This window comes from Diprion similis, chromosome 6 (assembly GCF_021155765.1).
Source record: "Diprion similis isolate iyDipSimi1 chromosome 6, iyDipSimi1.1, whole genome shotgun sequence".
Taxonomy (NCBI): domain Eukaryota; kingdom Metazoa; phylum Arthropoda; class Insecta; order Hymenoptera; family Diprionidae; genus Diprion; species Diprion similis.
The window spans coordinates 14,713,364-14,728,462 of record NC_060110.1 but is presented as its reverse complement, the minus strand read 5'-3'; the positions used below and the strand labels follow the sequence as shown (position 1 = coordinate 14,728,462).

The following is a 15,099-nucleotide window of genomic DNA, read 5'->3' as shown; positions in this document are numbered from 1 at the left end:
TAAATATAAAATCTACAGTAAACCTCAAAAAAATGACTGCGAAAATATCGAGAGAGAAAATTTCAAACCTCTACAAGTGAATCTGACATAAGTAAATGGTATCTGTTCTAGCTGCGTAGAATAAGCAAATAGTGAATTTCCGAATGCTAAGGCACCGCGAAAATTGCTTTGAAGAAGTCAACTGACTACGACACGACTCGAGGTTTCCTGAACACCCGCCACGTTGCGCGGGAACATGGTGGCTGGTAAGAGGTCAGGTTTGCGCAAACCCATAGCTCTGCAAAGCTCTAAACCCGGGCGGCAGCACCGGTAAGAAGAGTTTCCGCTCAAAACGGAGCTCCGCTGCAGGGGGCTCGGAAGGTGCCACTTTCGCGCCACCCGCAGTGTCGACAGCCTGCCGTTTAACTTGACGCACTTTCAATTTTTCCAGTTACAGTTCATCCCTTACAGTTATTCCATCTGTTTTCTTCAGGTTAACCGTTTCTTTATTTCGTGGATTATGATCTTTCACCTACTTGTTGTTTTACTTTTAAGTTTCTTTTTCTTTTTGTTTTTTGTCTAATTTGTCTTAAAATATACAAAAGTTACGCTGACGAAGGACAAAGTTTACAAATTAAATCCACCTACAAGAGTAAAGCTGAGAAGACAGCAATCAGGGAATCCTTAAGCAGACGTAGTAGTTAAGGGTCGGATGAGACCGGGTCAAGTTAGGTTAGGGTATATGAGATGGGGCTTGGGCCGCGTTGATCACGTTCAACGAGTAAGGGTCTCAGCGCCGAGGCGGGATGCGAAACTTGACGTAGCCGGCAATAGGTACGCAAGGATCCAGAACCTTGATAAAGAACCGTACGCTTCAACGCGACGCGACCCCAGGGCGACGGCCAGGGTGACGGGCGCGTAGCGTCGGTCGCGATCCACGCTCTGCGGCACACTAGCTAGATGCCCTGGCGCCCGCGGCACCCCCTCACCCCCACCCCTACCCGCGCAATTCGCCGCTCACCCCCGCCCCCGCAGCCCTCGCATCCACCGCCACCACCACCACCACCACCACCTCTACCTCCGCCTCCGCGTCACTTCCTTCCTTCGTCCGCGCCACTTCCATTCCCGCATCGGTCCCGCCCGGAACTAACGTCCCGCACACCCTGCCAAACGCCCACCCTACTGCTACGTTTTTCTCCACCACCTTGCAACGTCCCGTGACTTAAAACTGCCATGTCGTTACTCTCCTCCGTTTTCACGATGCTAAAACCCTGCTGCCGTATACTGGGGTGGAACGGATAATGGGAATGCAAGCTGAGGGATTTTGGCCGGTGCTCAGGGTCCGGCTCGCTCAATGTCTTCAAGATACCCGGAAACGTTTCTGAAATTCATTTTTACTGAAAGCAAAATGCCGGAAATAGTTTTACGGGTTTGTGCGAGGGATATCGAGGAGATGTTTTTTTCCACTCTTTGATCCTTGGATATTTCACAAGGTTGACGTCAGGGCGAAGACCATAATTTGTTGGTGATCGTTCTCGTTCCAGGTTTTTCTGTCTTTCTCCAACAAGACTTATATCATGGGTCCAGCTAAGAAAATAGAACCTCTTCAATTATACAAAAAAATAAAAATTGCACAAAACGAATTGTTACGATCAAAAATCTACTTTGGGATTCAAAAAGTCGGAATAAGTTCATCGAAAGACTAGTTGCAGAATTTCACTCTATGTATGTTCGATTTCGCATGGAATCTATTTGGCAAAATCGATCCTTTTCAATCCACCTAAGTAAGCATATCAATATCCGGCATTTCAATGATTGTTATACGTCAACGGCTATTTCCAAATCCAGCATCTAACTCAATCGTGCCCCAACCGCAAACACGCGGAAGCCCGGAAGACAACTGCTCGATCAAGACTGATGTATAATCTATATAATGAGATCATTGATCAAAGGCTTAAGCATGCAGCGAAGGGTCGCGCAGGTTAATCACTTCTGTGGCCTCAGTGGTTTATTAGTAATACTCCTGTAATCGATTCGGCCCAGACGTTTCAAGCAGCATCACTGAGCTAACGAACGCTGAGCAGCACCCTTACCCATAAAATTGAATATTATATATACTCCAAGTGCCAACGGAAAACCCATGACAAATTAGGAATTTAGTTTGATGGGGCGATTCAGGTGGTGCATATCGAGGTTGAGAAAGATTATCAGACTAAGGAACTCGACAGAATCAAGTGACAAAAAAGCGAGTAGACCAGGTTTCTGCAATGGTCGGAAAGTGGAGTACGTACCCTCAATTGCAGTTTGAAGCTGTAAGTAATCCATTTATTGGAGCTTGTCTGCTCGATAAGCTTGTCGAGTGGTAAAATTCTGTTCGAAACGATTGGCCAATAATACCCACCTCATCGCAACAGTAAAGTTAATTTCTCTCGAGTGTGCTCGATGCAACAAGTGCAGTCAATCAGCAAGTAGGTAATCATCGATTCGGATATCAATCCCTCTGGAATTACAACTAGTCGAAAACAAGCTCTATAATAGGAGCGGGGCTATAAAAGTTACGAAGGTGATACTGAAGAGCACTTTCACTGTAAAGAACTTGTTTGAAAAGCTATCGCTCAACCCCATCATACGAAGACATTGTCACATTCTGAATAATTCTATCGTTACGAAACTTACGGGACGAGACAAAATTGAAGTGAGCAGTGCTTGACTCATTAATGCCGAGGTATGCAGACCATATCACGGATCGAAAGCAAATACTCAAGTACAAACGATCACCTGATGTTTCGTGTGTTTGCTGAGGGACGTGAGTCCGTACGAGATTTTGGATTTTTTTTATTTCTACTTTAGCGCGTTTGGATATTACACTGTAGTTTATTTAAATGGCGAAATTACCCTTAAAAGAGGGAAATAATTAGCCGAGCCTCAATTTCGGGGTTGCATCCGAATTTGCCGTTGATAAATAACCGCGAACGTCACCATTTTCCAAGGTGCGCTGAATTACAAGAGTTGAAATGGCCCCGTTCAAGGCATCTGACTCACCCCAAGCTGAATATATACGGGCATAAGATTACTTCCAGGCAACAAAATAATTCCAACTTGCTGCAGCATCAATTTAACTACGAGGGAGAACAATTACTAATTCTGGTTCAACATTCATGAAATTTTCCGCGGACAGTAGCGTGCAGGATGCTAAAAGAGAACCCGAAAACCCGTAGGGCACTTTCGGGCAATGATCCGTGTCCCTTTCCTCGTCCTCTTCAGTTTTTGGGTAGCTAACGCAGATAATTAGGCCATATTCACTTTTATTTCCGTGGCTGATACAACCGCTGCTGGTTAGTTGAATTTTTAATCATGTGCCGCATGCGTCCTACGGGATCCGCGATATTGCGCGGGAGGATCTTCGTAGATCCACTCGCGGAGTTTCCCGTATAATAACCGTTCGACTCCGCCCCTGACCCTGACCTCCTTGGAGCCCAAAGACAGAGAGCTTGGGCTTTTGCATTTAGTTTGACGACAAGCAGCCTTGCCCCCCTTCAATTCTGCCTCGTTCTTCTTCTCCTCCTTTGGGAATTAAGCCTCCTGACTCTAACGTCCTGGTTAAATTTTGACAAAGATTTCACCCAGACGTGGGGCTGCTGGAGCTCCTACCTCTATCAAGTCAGAGCTTAAACTTGGAGCGAGACTTGAATCGGCAAGGAGCCCGGCTTTGCTCCAGTTTTGCCTGCATTTCATTTATCTCTTTCACCGTTACACACAATTTCCCGTGCTGCTTCATAGCGGGCTGCTGCATTATGTTTCCGAAAATATTAAGACAGAAGAATATAATTTATTCCTTCAGAGCGGTAAAAACAGACGGGCTCAGTATTCTCGGCCCATGGAAAAATATGAAAGGAAACGAAGTTGCAGGGAGGATGGCTTGAGTTTTGTAAAATCGGTCAAGGCAGAATATCTCTTAAAATATTGCATACCTCTCTGCGGTGGAATAAGATATGAGTAAACTACGAAAGTATACCGAGAACCCAACGACAAGCAGTATTGTCAAAAGCGATGCTGGGAAAAAGTGGCGAGCGGGGAAATGGTTTCGAACGTAAAAGAGCCTGGCTGTTCAATTTATGTCTATGATTTTACCCGAGCTTCGGGTGACCTGTGTCGCCGTAAGCCAAGCGGGCTTAATTCCTCGCACGTTATTAGCAGAAAGTTGCAGCTGCGATGAGTTTCAAAGGAATTAGCCATGACGTACAAAGGAGGGGGGGGGGGGGGGGGGGGGGTATTAAACATTCGATTGGCGTTTGTAAAAGCTGACGCTCTCACCCTCGACCTGGTTTTTGACTCTGGTGTATAATTTGTTGTTTGTGCAACCATGCAGATCGAGGCACACCGGGCAGAAACGTCATTGGGTGAAACGTAATTGATGAAAATACGTGCGGCTGCCAAAAAGGGTGCCGTGCCAAATAATTTGCATATATATTTAAGCTTGGTAGAGGCTTCACCGGTGCAACTGACAGTTGCTTATCTACCGGGCGAAGGCTGACATTTCTCTTCCAGATGTCGCGCTCGTTTTCGCAAGCTCGACAAAGCGGTTGACGCATTTAATATCACCTCCTTGAAAAGATGAAAATACTCCGAAGCCCAGGAACGATACGAAGTACAACCGAACCATTCGAGGGCGCAAACCTCACGGTGTTTGGCTTTCCGGTCGCGCTTCGAACCGCGAGAGAATTAACCCTTCGTCGTTTTCTCTACTCCAAAACCCCAAGCCAGACAAGAATCACTCTAACAAATGTTGGAAAACGAGAACGGGAGATAGAAAAAAGGAAAACGTTGAAGCACGTAAGCTCCTGCATGTACGATAACCTTTTCACACGTACCTGTATGTTTGCAAGTGTCCTTGGGGTGTATGAAATTCTTGGTGAGAAATGGAGGGTCCGGGTGCGGATGGGCTCGCAAACGGCGTGTGGGAAAATCTTAAGAGTCGATTTATATCTCATAAGACTAGCACGTGCTGGGTTATCGAAAGCATCAATTATCGTGCAAATATTCTACGTCGTGCGCACCGGAGAAAAATAAAACCAAGAAATGGAACGATCTAAAGATTTCTTCGCACCCGAGAAAAATAAAACCAAAAAATGGAAGGATCCAAAGATTTCTGATCATGCATTTTGATGACCACCAGTGCGAGATAATTTCTGCATCTACATGTTTAAATTCAGTATATTATATCCATACAGTACCAGTTAGTTCTCTGTTCGCGTACTTATTTAGCCCAGTTGGTTGCCGGTTGCTGTTGGATTTTTGAATGAGAATTTTAACGATCGACCTACATTTCCTTGCCCCATTTATGGTATATTATTATATACACGCCGAGATATTGTATGTATAGATAGTTATGTACAGTTGTATTGCAAAACCGTTAAACATAGTGCCTGAAACTGGATACAAGAGTATACGTATGGGTATAACTATCGTCAAGATTAATCAGAGACTCTTGATTCGATAAAAATATTCGCAAAGTTGGCTTGGTGGGTGTCCTTTCAGTTTAGTTTTAAATTATAATAGTACCTTACACACCTATTGAATATCTACCGTGTTTTACAAACTGAATAAATACTCCCGAGAATAAAAATTGATCTTTCACCTACAAGTTTGTTTTTCATTTTACAGAATATTTTCGGCCTCCAGCAATGAGACAGCAACTGATTAGGAAAGCGAGAAAAACGTTGAATTTGATATTTCAGATACGGTGATGAAAAATACCAGTTAGTACGTTGACCGAGAAATTTCCGATTTTTATCGCTTGGCAATAATCGATGTTGCGTAGTCTGTGAGTTTGTGATGGAGTCGGGTGCGGTGAAATTTTCAGGAAATGCGCGCTACCTCAGTTCTAACACAATACGCCTTAAAAGTGATTCAGAGCACAAACTGGCGCTGTTACGAAATTTCCATTTAACCACGCACTTAATTAACGCACGGAGATGTATCTGATGCGGTTTGCCGCAGGGTTGAGGAGTGGGGTGGGGGGGGTCGGTTTTCCCTAGCTACTGCAATTGTTCTATAACTGTATACACGGACCACGTTATGCGGGGGTAGTTAAGTTTTAGATTTCCTCCAGATGGGGTAAGAACGAATCAACGCCGGACGAAACTGTGGATCGTGTATGAACAATATTACTTAGATAATGGTATGAAAGCTTTTCGTCGCCTGGCGAATGATAAAAATTTTTAAATATGTAGAAGCTGTCGTTTCATGAGATACTTTAGGTCAAATTAGTTTGCTGCCAGACAAGCGTATCACTTTATAAATGATAAGTTCCTTGTCAAAAATGAGATAATTAACTAGCTGTTTAAATCTTAAGCAGAGACAATGGAGCGAATAGTATCTCAACATATCCTGAATATGGCTAGAATTTTCAGAAGGAAAAGTTAACAATCTCAGAAACGCGCAGTAATTCCTAAGAATTTCCAACAGTAGAATCATTTATGGCATATTCAGATTCTCATAATGTAATAATTGCAAGTTCATTAGATTTCGCTTCAACCCTCTGGAGGACCTCATTACCGTGCGTTCAGTATATCTCAGGATCAAAGGCGTCGCGTCGGTCGACTGGGAATTTTTGAAACATGAACAAAAAAAAGTGTCGCGCTCAAAGTATGGGGCTCAAGTTTTTTTATACTTCGATGTTCCTGGGGCTGGATTTCTCGGCGGGTTTATCACCGAGTCCCCGGAAAGCGAAGCCGCCTGACAATAGCCCGTGAGGTGGAACCGGAAACGCAGCAGCCCGTTGTAAATTTTCTACACTTTTTTCACAATTTGCTACAAATCGTGGTCCTTGCGTTGTGATATCTCGTGCAGGCCGACTGTTTCCTCTAAGAACTTTCCGCGATATCGCCTCGCACTCCACCGCGTAAAAGCGTCAGGGCTTATGAGGTCACATCTTAAAAAACGTCTGGGGGAAACGCGAAACCGGAAGCACTAATCTTTTATCACGTGCACCTTAAGGTGGATATTATACCCAGGATGCTTTCTCTGTGGTATTTGTTTTAAAAATGTACACCCCGTGTAGGTGGATTTGTATTTTTCTTTTCATGTTTGCTTTTTTCCTCTTTCTCACATCTTCTCCTCCAGAAGTTAAATTCTCCTTCGCCTCTGTACACGTTGATACTATATCTAAATTACATCTCTATATGTCTAATAGTGAGCAATAAAACTTTTTCAGAGTAGCATTGCTCAATTTTTGGTATTCTAATATGCATATACATATATAGGTATACACGATGAACTCGTGATATCGATTAGAAAAACGTCTTTACTCGGGGTGTAGGTTGTTCGAGCAGACGATCAACGGGGATGTATTATTCCGCAGCGACCATTACCCATGCGAATTTCATAGGGAGTGTTTGTTACGTAGGGGTGAAATTATTTTATTCAATTCAGCATAGCCTTGCCGCAATATCGACACCCCAAGCGGTAGGGCGGGTTCTCCTCTCTCCTTAATTGGTCTAATTGCACTTGCCTGTGTGCTCCCTGCAGTTAGTAGGAAGGTGAGCTTTGGTGTACCAAAGCCTCGCCGTCGCTACCTCACGCGTTTTAATTGGCCAGCCCATCACGATGGAAATTACTCGGGAGCACCATGTCAGAAATTCAAACATAGATGAAACGCGTTACAAGAGGCTCGAAGACTCCCGTGAACGTAATAGTGCATGCCTCAATGTGCAGAGAAACTCGGAAAAGCCTCTCCGATAACGAGCTTCAGGGCGTATATCAGACCGAAAAAACGTTAATTTTATTTAAAGTCTGATGCAACAGCATCGGCTCTTTCCCTCTGCACGTAACACCCAACGCACTCTCTGTCATACAAAAGCTCATCCTCAGCGAATTAAGCCGACAGAGGAACCACAATGGCCATTCATCTTCGCCGTTATTTCGTTGCCCGTGCGAGATAGTCGTGGTACGGCTGAGCACTTTGTTCATTATGTTTTGCTCTTTGGCAGGGAGCGTACGCAGGGGAGCTTAAATAATTACGTTCCATATTCGAATCTGTGAATTAGATGGAATGGAAATCCCTCGAGCTGAGCCATGCAGTAAAATGTTGATGATGCCAGGGCCAGAATTGCTCTTCGAAGGTCGTGTAAGTTCTTAGTTCTTAATATTTAATAGCCTTGAATAACGCCATTATTCTCCACTTCCATACAATTAAAGCAGAGCTACTTAAAGTCGATCGAGTTTGATGCGCATCAATACGCGTGGAAAAGTAGCAACAATTCACAATGTAATTGTACAATTGTCGAGGCGATTCCTATAGGTTTGGCATTGTTAAGTATAAAAATTTCATCTCTATTGACTCTCACGCGCGATACTCGGCGTGCACCAATGATATGAATAACTTACTCAAATGGTTGGCCGCTAACAGTTGCGCATCGAGTTCCAACCCATGCGTGTAGAATAAGTACAATCAAATGAATAAAAGAAAATTAACTCACCCTGAGATGCGGCTGGACCAGAAGATCCCGGAGCTCTCGCAGATCGGCACGATCGACGTTTCTCATTGCTGTCAGCTCTGCTTCTCTCAGAACCTCTTCGACCTCACGAGCACGTTGCACAGCGTCGGTGGGTGGCGCTCTTGTCGGCGTAGGAACTCTGCTCGAGATTCTGTCGTACAGCTGAAAAACGCAGAGTGGAGAATTGAGAGAAATGCGATGGAAACATTCTGAGGTATAATCCACGCTGCTTGGCAGTGGGTGCAACTGGATATTGTCGATGTAATGGGGTTCAGAAATTTTGTAATACATCCTCGGACATCCCGGTGTTATGATTGAAACTGAGTTTGTGAATGTACAGAATTCGAGTACCGTCACATTGTCGTCGAAATTTTTTTTACAGTGTTACCCTGTATGTCGTATATCATAGACCAGGAAGGAGTTTAGGTCCATTGGGAGAGTCGCCGAATTAATCATGACGTGCCCATCAGATACCTGATATGCCCGTTGACGCCACATTGACAAACTCAATTACGATAGAAAGTTTCCCTCGTGGTACGACGACAAACGGCGCGACGTCAGATCCGTAATTCAGATTGAATAGAGTTGCAAACTAATGCCCTAAATAATGTCAGTGTGGTATACGTATACAACTTTGGTAGGGCTGTATCAAAAAGAGGAAAAAACGGACCAAAAAAAAAAAAAAAAAAACCCAAAGATCTGAAGTCAGGGTTCGAACTTGGCTGTAGGTCAAATAGAATGGAAACTCTCGCGGACCGCTGAAAATTATTTATGCTGATACATAAACTCTGCTCGGATTCTGTTGTGAGCCACCCTGAGTGCAGGTATTGCTTAACAGAGAATTTTGGTTTATTGAAAAAAATGACAGGCTATCGAGAGACATCGAAACACCAAACAGGATGTACGGCAAACTGAAGAGAAATCTTTGGCAGCCGGAAGTTGGTATTCCTACTTATGTGTTATCGTTTTTGACACGAGTATACAATATATGAGCTTCGCTAAAGCCGCGTTTCGTGCATTTGCAGAGTCAGGTAATATATTATCGCGCGCTAAGTAAGAACAACTAACTACTGCCCGTATTATTATGAATGGAACTTCGAAAAGGATCAAGGAGGCGAAACAAAGGCAGGAACTGCGAGCCTTGGAGAGGTTGTTTGAGTGAGTTCTCGACCTATGTTAGAAATCCATATCATGAGGGCGGTCTTATGTGAGCTTCGTATAGACTTTGTTTGCTCAATCGGAAAAGTTTCATTCTTCCAGAGCTGTCCGGAACTACTGCGTCCAACGAGTCGCGAGACGAACCCTGTGGTACCCAGGGTGAAATCCTTTGGAAAAACTTTTCTCGAGCCTTGATTCATCTTTCAGGTAGATTCTAATCGCTGGTAGTCCCGAGTTGCACGCATCCAGGATCGATCAACATCTCAAAATTAAACGGGCCTAACTCGAGTGTTGGACAAGAGGAATGTACCGGGGACGCCGGACACATGACGCGGAGTAACAAATCCTAGAAAAACATAGGCGAACATCGATTGTTGCGGATTGTCGCGTATGAAAAGGTAACGAAGATTACGTAGCGACCGCGAATAGTCGTCGTCGTCGGAATAGCGGGTCGAAACGTCGCGTGTTATTCATGTATATGAACGAAACTCACCAGGAGACCGGCAATTTCAAGCAAGTCACCGGCCAGCTCGGCATCGTTGATGAACATGAGTTGATAGAGGTGCATATTGGCCGTGATATCACTCCCGAGACATACCAGCGCGCACAATATTCCCCGCCCCTTTTTGCCCCTGCCTAGCCTGTCATGTCAACGAGTCTCTCGGTGTCTCTTTTTCTTTTTTCCTTTCAAACAACTATCGGTACTTGTCCATTTCGATGTTTGGGAGCCGGAGAACTTGCTCGTCGGTGAATATTGTTTATCGTTGTCACGATATTTTCGTCGCCATTTTGGTTGCAGAGCGCTTGCCCGTCTCGACGACGCGCCGGATAAGCGCAGCTCGACTTTTCCGAAAGGTGCAGGGTGTCGCCTCTGCCGGAAAGCCGTCGGACTCCCTCGGCCGAACATGAAAAGGGGGGAAGACAGGAACCGAAGGGAAAAATCCCCGCGAGCAACAGTTTATCCTTCCCTCTTATCTCGAGCCAACGCGCAGACGCTGGTGTCGGATAAATCGTTACCTCGCACTCTCGTCGCGTTTCCCTGATCGCCGTCGACGCGCGAAACGTAATTATAAAGGACCGACGATGAGTAAGAACCATTCGCAAAATTTCACGCAATTGATTTTGAAGCGGATCGTTAAAAATTCATCACACCTGTACACCCTCGTCCTTCTTACACAATTTCCAGCACAGTCGGTGCATCGTGAAATCGACTGGCGTTCGGAAAGTTGACCGCTTTTTTCGACAGCACAAACTCAGTTGTAAGGAGCATTCTCAAAGTGATTGTGTCGAGAAGTATTAAAATCCGTTAGCACGAAATGTCTTACCATAGAAAATCATGCCAACCCTAATAACACAAAACATTATGTCCCGACGACATCTCATCTCATTTCGGTTATTAAGGACGCAGTGGAAATACGATATTACATACAATCTGTCAGTTTCTCTGTGTCACTTGATTGTAGCGACAATGGTTTTGAACTTAAGGTCATCATAAGTAAAAAACTTCAAGATTCCGAGAGCTTTTGGTAAACTTATCAAAAAAGCGAAAGTTTCTAATCATGTTGATCGTTGCTGCAGCAATTACCTAGCGATACTAACTCCGTCTCAATTGTTTCGCGATTGAATAAAGTCATTGGAACAGAGTATATCAAATGGTTTTAGGATGACAAAGGTATTACTGAGAAAACAAGGAGGGACCGAAGAAGCCTAGGTCTGTACCGGATAACAATCTACTCGGCTGCCAAACTGGATTACTTGAAAATTGTCCCGGAAATTAGACTAAGTTCTCGAACACTCTCTCGTGGACGTATGTAAATGAGGAATAGCCTCCTATACGCGAACTCCATTTTTTCTGTATAACCCATTGTTCCGGTAATCATAGCGCCACGATAATACGTTGATATATATCTAGCTGGAAATTAGTGGGGGAATATCGTGTTAAAAGCATTCGAATATAGAGTAAACAAGTTGCCAAATCATTTCCGTTCCATTTGACTTGAGATCGATTATTCCTTGGAGTAGAATATCATTTTTTTTATCACAACGAAGATCCGTCAAACAGAAAGTAAATGTGAAAACGATTTACAAACGAAATCTAAATTAAATATCGGGACACGTCAAAGGTTGGAGAAAACCGAACATATGAATAGATTTGCTTGCCTGTTTATATCGTGGAGGGAAATCTATCGTGATTGTCGATACTTTTCATTGTACTGAAGTTATAAGTTACGACATAAATCTGAACAGAATACGACTTTTCCCCAGGAAACTCAGTTCCTGCAACTGTATTGAAAGTATTAAAATGTATTCCGGTGAACCGTGAATGCAACTGTGGAAATTCAACAATAGCTCTCGGGCCAGGAGAAGTTAAGAATGTTAAATTTTTTTTTTTTTTTTTTTCCTTATAACTTTTTCCCACCAAATACATCGCAGTGAACACCGCACACTGGCTGGATTAGTTTCCTCGCTCGCGTTGTAGGATATATGCGAGGCTTTTACATTACCGGATTATAATGTCGTAACAGCCGTGGCGTTTAAATGAATTACGAGATAGCTTTGCATATTTATCCTACAAGTTAAGGTCAGGCCAAGTCCGTCTCTTCAGTTCTTCACGGATTTATCCGGCGCTGAAACAATCGCGTGAAAAAACCATCATCACCGAATAGTCATTGTCTGTGGCTGTAGGGGGGATTTCGAGGCCAGGATTTGAAATTGTATTACAGATGCCTACCTTGACGACACTATAATATAACGGGTAACCTTAAGAAAGTGTTAAGCTAAGCACGATTAATTCAACCAACGATATTTGACGTATAGACTCGACAGTTGGCTCTGAAAGTAGTTCAAGTCTAATAGAGTCATACTTGCTTATGAATTTAGTAAATTGAAAAAAACAAGCTTACGTCTAATGATACCAGAAGCTGTTTCTTACGAAACGAACCTTCCTCACTTGATAAGAACAAGTTTGTTAACGATACTTTAATTAATACTAATGACACAAAAAAGTGACGAACTTAAAAAAATATATACAAGTTCAAAGTATAACAGTTTGAAACAGAAAATGTAGTGTTTAGAAGAATTTTGTTGAAGTAATTTGAAAGTTTTAGATGTTTTGGAAAAATTGCATGTATATTTCTTCTGCAACAGAATTTTTGAAATGACGTAGAGTAAAGTCACTGCACTGAGCGTGGGGACTCGATTTCTGCCTAATTCAAAAAATTAGATTTATAACAATAACGATGAAAAATATAAATCATTCGTATCGATAGTGCCGGAATTTGAAAATTCTTACGTTAAAAAACAATCAGTGGAAACTGTTTTGTTCGTAAGCATGCCTATCTAATAAAAATAAACGTGAGAACTGATTCTGCTAACTGGAGAAAGTAATTGATAATTCTGAAGAAAAAAAAATTCCGAGTAGAAAGAAAAATTGGGATACCATTTTTTATCAATAGACTTCAAAGTAAAAAAATTGTTCGACCAGTATTAGTTTACTGAACCTATGCTTCTTACCCCAGATAGAGAAACTTCACATTGCACTACCTGCGATACTTCGGAACTTGAACTAATCCTCACGCCACATTCTCATTCCGACATTTGAGCCTGAATAACACTTGCTACGAAGAAAACGGGAAATTGCCTGACCTAAGTATCGGTGATTTACGTATCCGGGAGCCAAGAGGGTCCAACTGCCCCAACGATGTACCCTCATAATCATAAAACTTGCAATCGACGGTGAACGAACTACCTACCTATCTCTCTTATCACCCTTTCCTAACCCAAAAGCTATGAGACTTTCCTTCGAACTCGGTTACGACATGCCCACCGTTTCAGGGTCTGTAAAGTAGGTATTCCCTATCAGTATTTCAGCCCGCAAAGATACTTGTTCCCTTTAATTATTGCCACTCATGAATGCGCCTATCAATCATTGGCAGTACGTCAAGCGTGTAGCCATTGACTCTACTTACTCGATGGTTTTCTCTGTCTTCTGTTCAAAACAGATAAATATATGCCATACACTGTTATAATACGACAAAATTCGTTTCGATCGACGATAAAAAAAAAAAAAAAATATGTCAACCACGTCGATCGAATAGCTATATTTTACAATAATGCTAATTAGTCCACTAACCCCGCTCTTGACATTGTTATTGTGAGAGATTTTCCGAATTTTCTGTAGGGTGGGGAAAAAGGCTTTCGTTTGAGCTTAGGGCAAAGACACAGTTTTCGATTGACAATATTTTTTCTCGATACGAGTGTTTGCAATTAAAACAATTATTGACAGTCTTATTTAGTTCAACTCTTGTGTAAGCTTGGTAAATATTTCGATACTATGCATGACTGAGATGTATGGTACATTTCACTCAAAGCACAATCGTGATGACATAAGCTAGATGAATTGAGCATGAAAGAGTTCCCGTTGCTTAACGACTTTATTGTCAATCGAAGCAGAATTTGTTTCCTAGATGAAGATTGAGCTTAATCAGCGTTATTTACCATTATCGGAGTGAAAAACTATTGAAGCTTCCAACGAAACTAGTCTTCATATCTCCATATGCAATTTGAACAATAATCACATTAAATTTATAGATCAAGTGAACTGGAATCATCAACCATGGAAAAATATAGGTTGCTGTCAAACAGAGTGGAAGCCACAGGCTGAGCAATTGATCAGAAACATTTATATTGTTTTGTAAGAGATTGTCCGAAACAGATGTGAGGTACAAATTTGGAACACTGGACCTGATAAACAGCCCTTCGTTCATCTTTCGGTATGATTTTCAAGCTTGTTGTAACCCATCATTCGGATATCTGTGCTATATTGAATCTGAACATCGATAATTACTTTTATATCTCATTAATATCAATTGACGTAACGTGGAACAGACGTTCCAATTTCCAGGTTATCAATTCCACTTCAATCTCCATCCCTCTCATCCAATTTGCAGATTCAATTTTTCCTTAATCATTTTGAACTTTAATCCAGTAATTGATCGACGCTCAATTTTTCATAAGAAGACCGTATGTAAATATGATCGTGTTCCGTAGCTTTGTCAGATAAAATCTCGAGACGAGAAGAATCCATCAATCATATTCAAAAAGATTCTGCTTAATCGGTGTATGCAGAAATCTTAGTTACACACTCGTTTACAGTCTACTTTCGAAGACCTTCGATAATTGATCTTGTGACCACTTTCGTACGTTTCGTCAGAATTTCGATATCTGATCTATATATAAATCAAACTGATTACCGCAAACGTCAGCATAAAAACTGACGAGGAAATAACGATACAGAAATCTGCACATCTGCATATATGTAATTCTACATTTAAAATTCGACCTCGTCTCGAGGCGAGTTTTAGTGGGTAATTTTAAGGGTATCGGGTCACCGCTTATTAGCGCAGTGGAGCAACGAGGACAGTGTGGAATAAAATCGATGGATACTTGTCGCGTCCCCCGGCTT

General features: G+C 42.5%; 1 protein-coding gene across 14 annotated transcripts in view; it reads right to left on the bottom strand.

Moving 5' to 3' along the window:
* The window catches only part of LOC124407656 (peripheral plasma membrane protein CASK), a 137,655-nt gene that overhangs the window by 89,940 nt on the left and 32,616 nt on the right, over positions 1-15,099 (bottom strand). For all 14 annotated transcript variants that reach the window (XM_046883999.1, XM_046884002.1, XM_046884001.1 and 11 more), the window contains one exon: positions 8,460-8,639. In XM_046883999.1, coding sequence (XP_046739955.1) covers positions 8,460-8,639 — 180 coding nt within the window. The remainder of the gene's footprint in view (positions 1-8,459; positions 8,640-15,099) is intronic.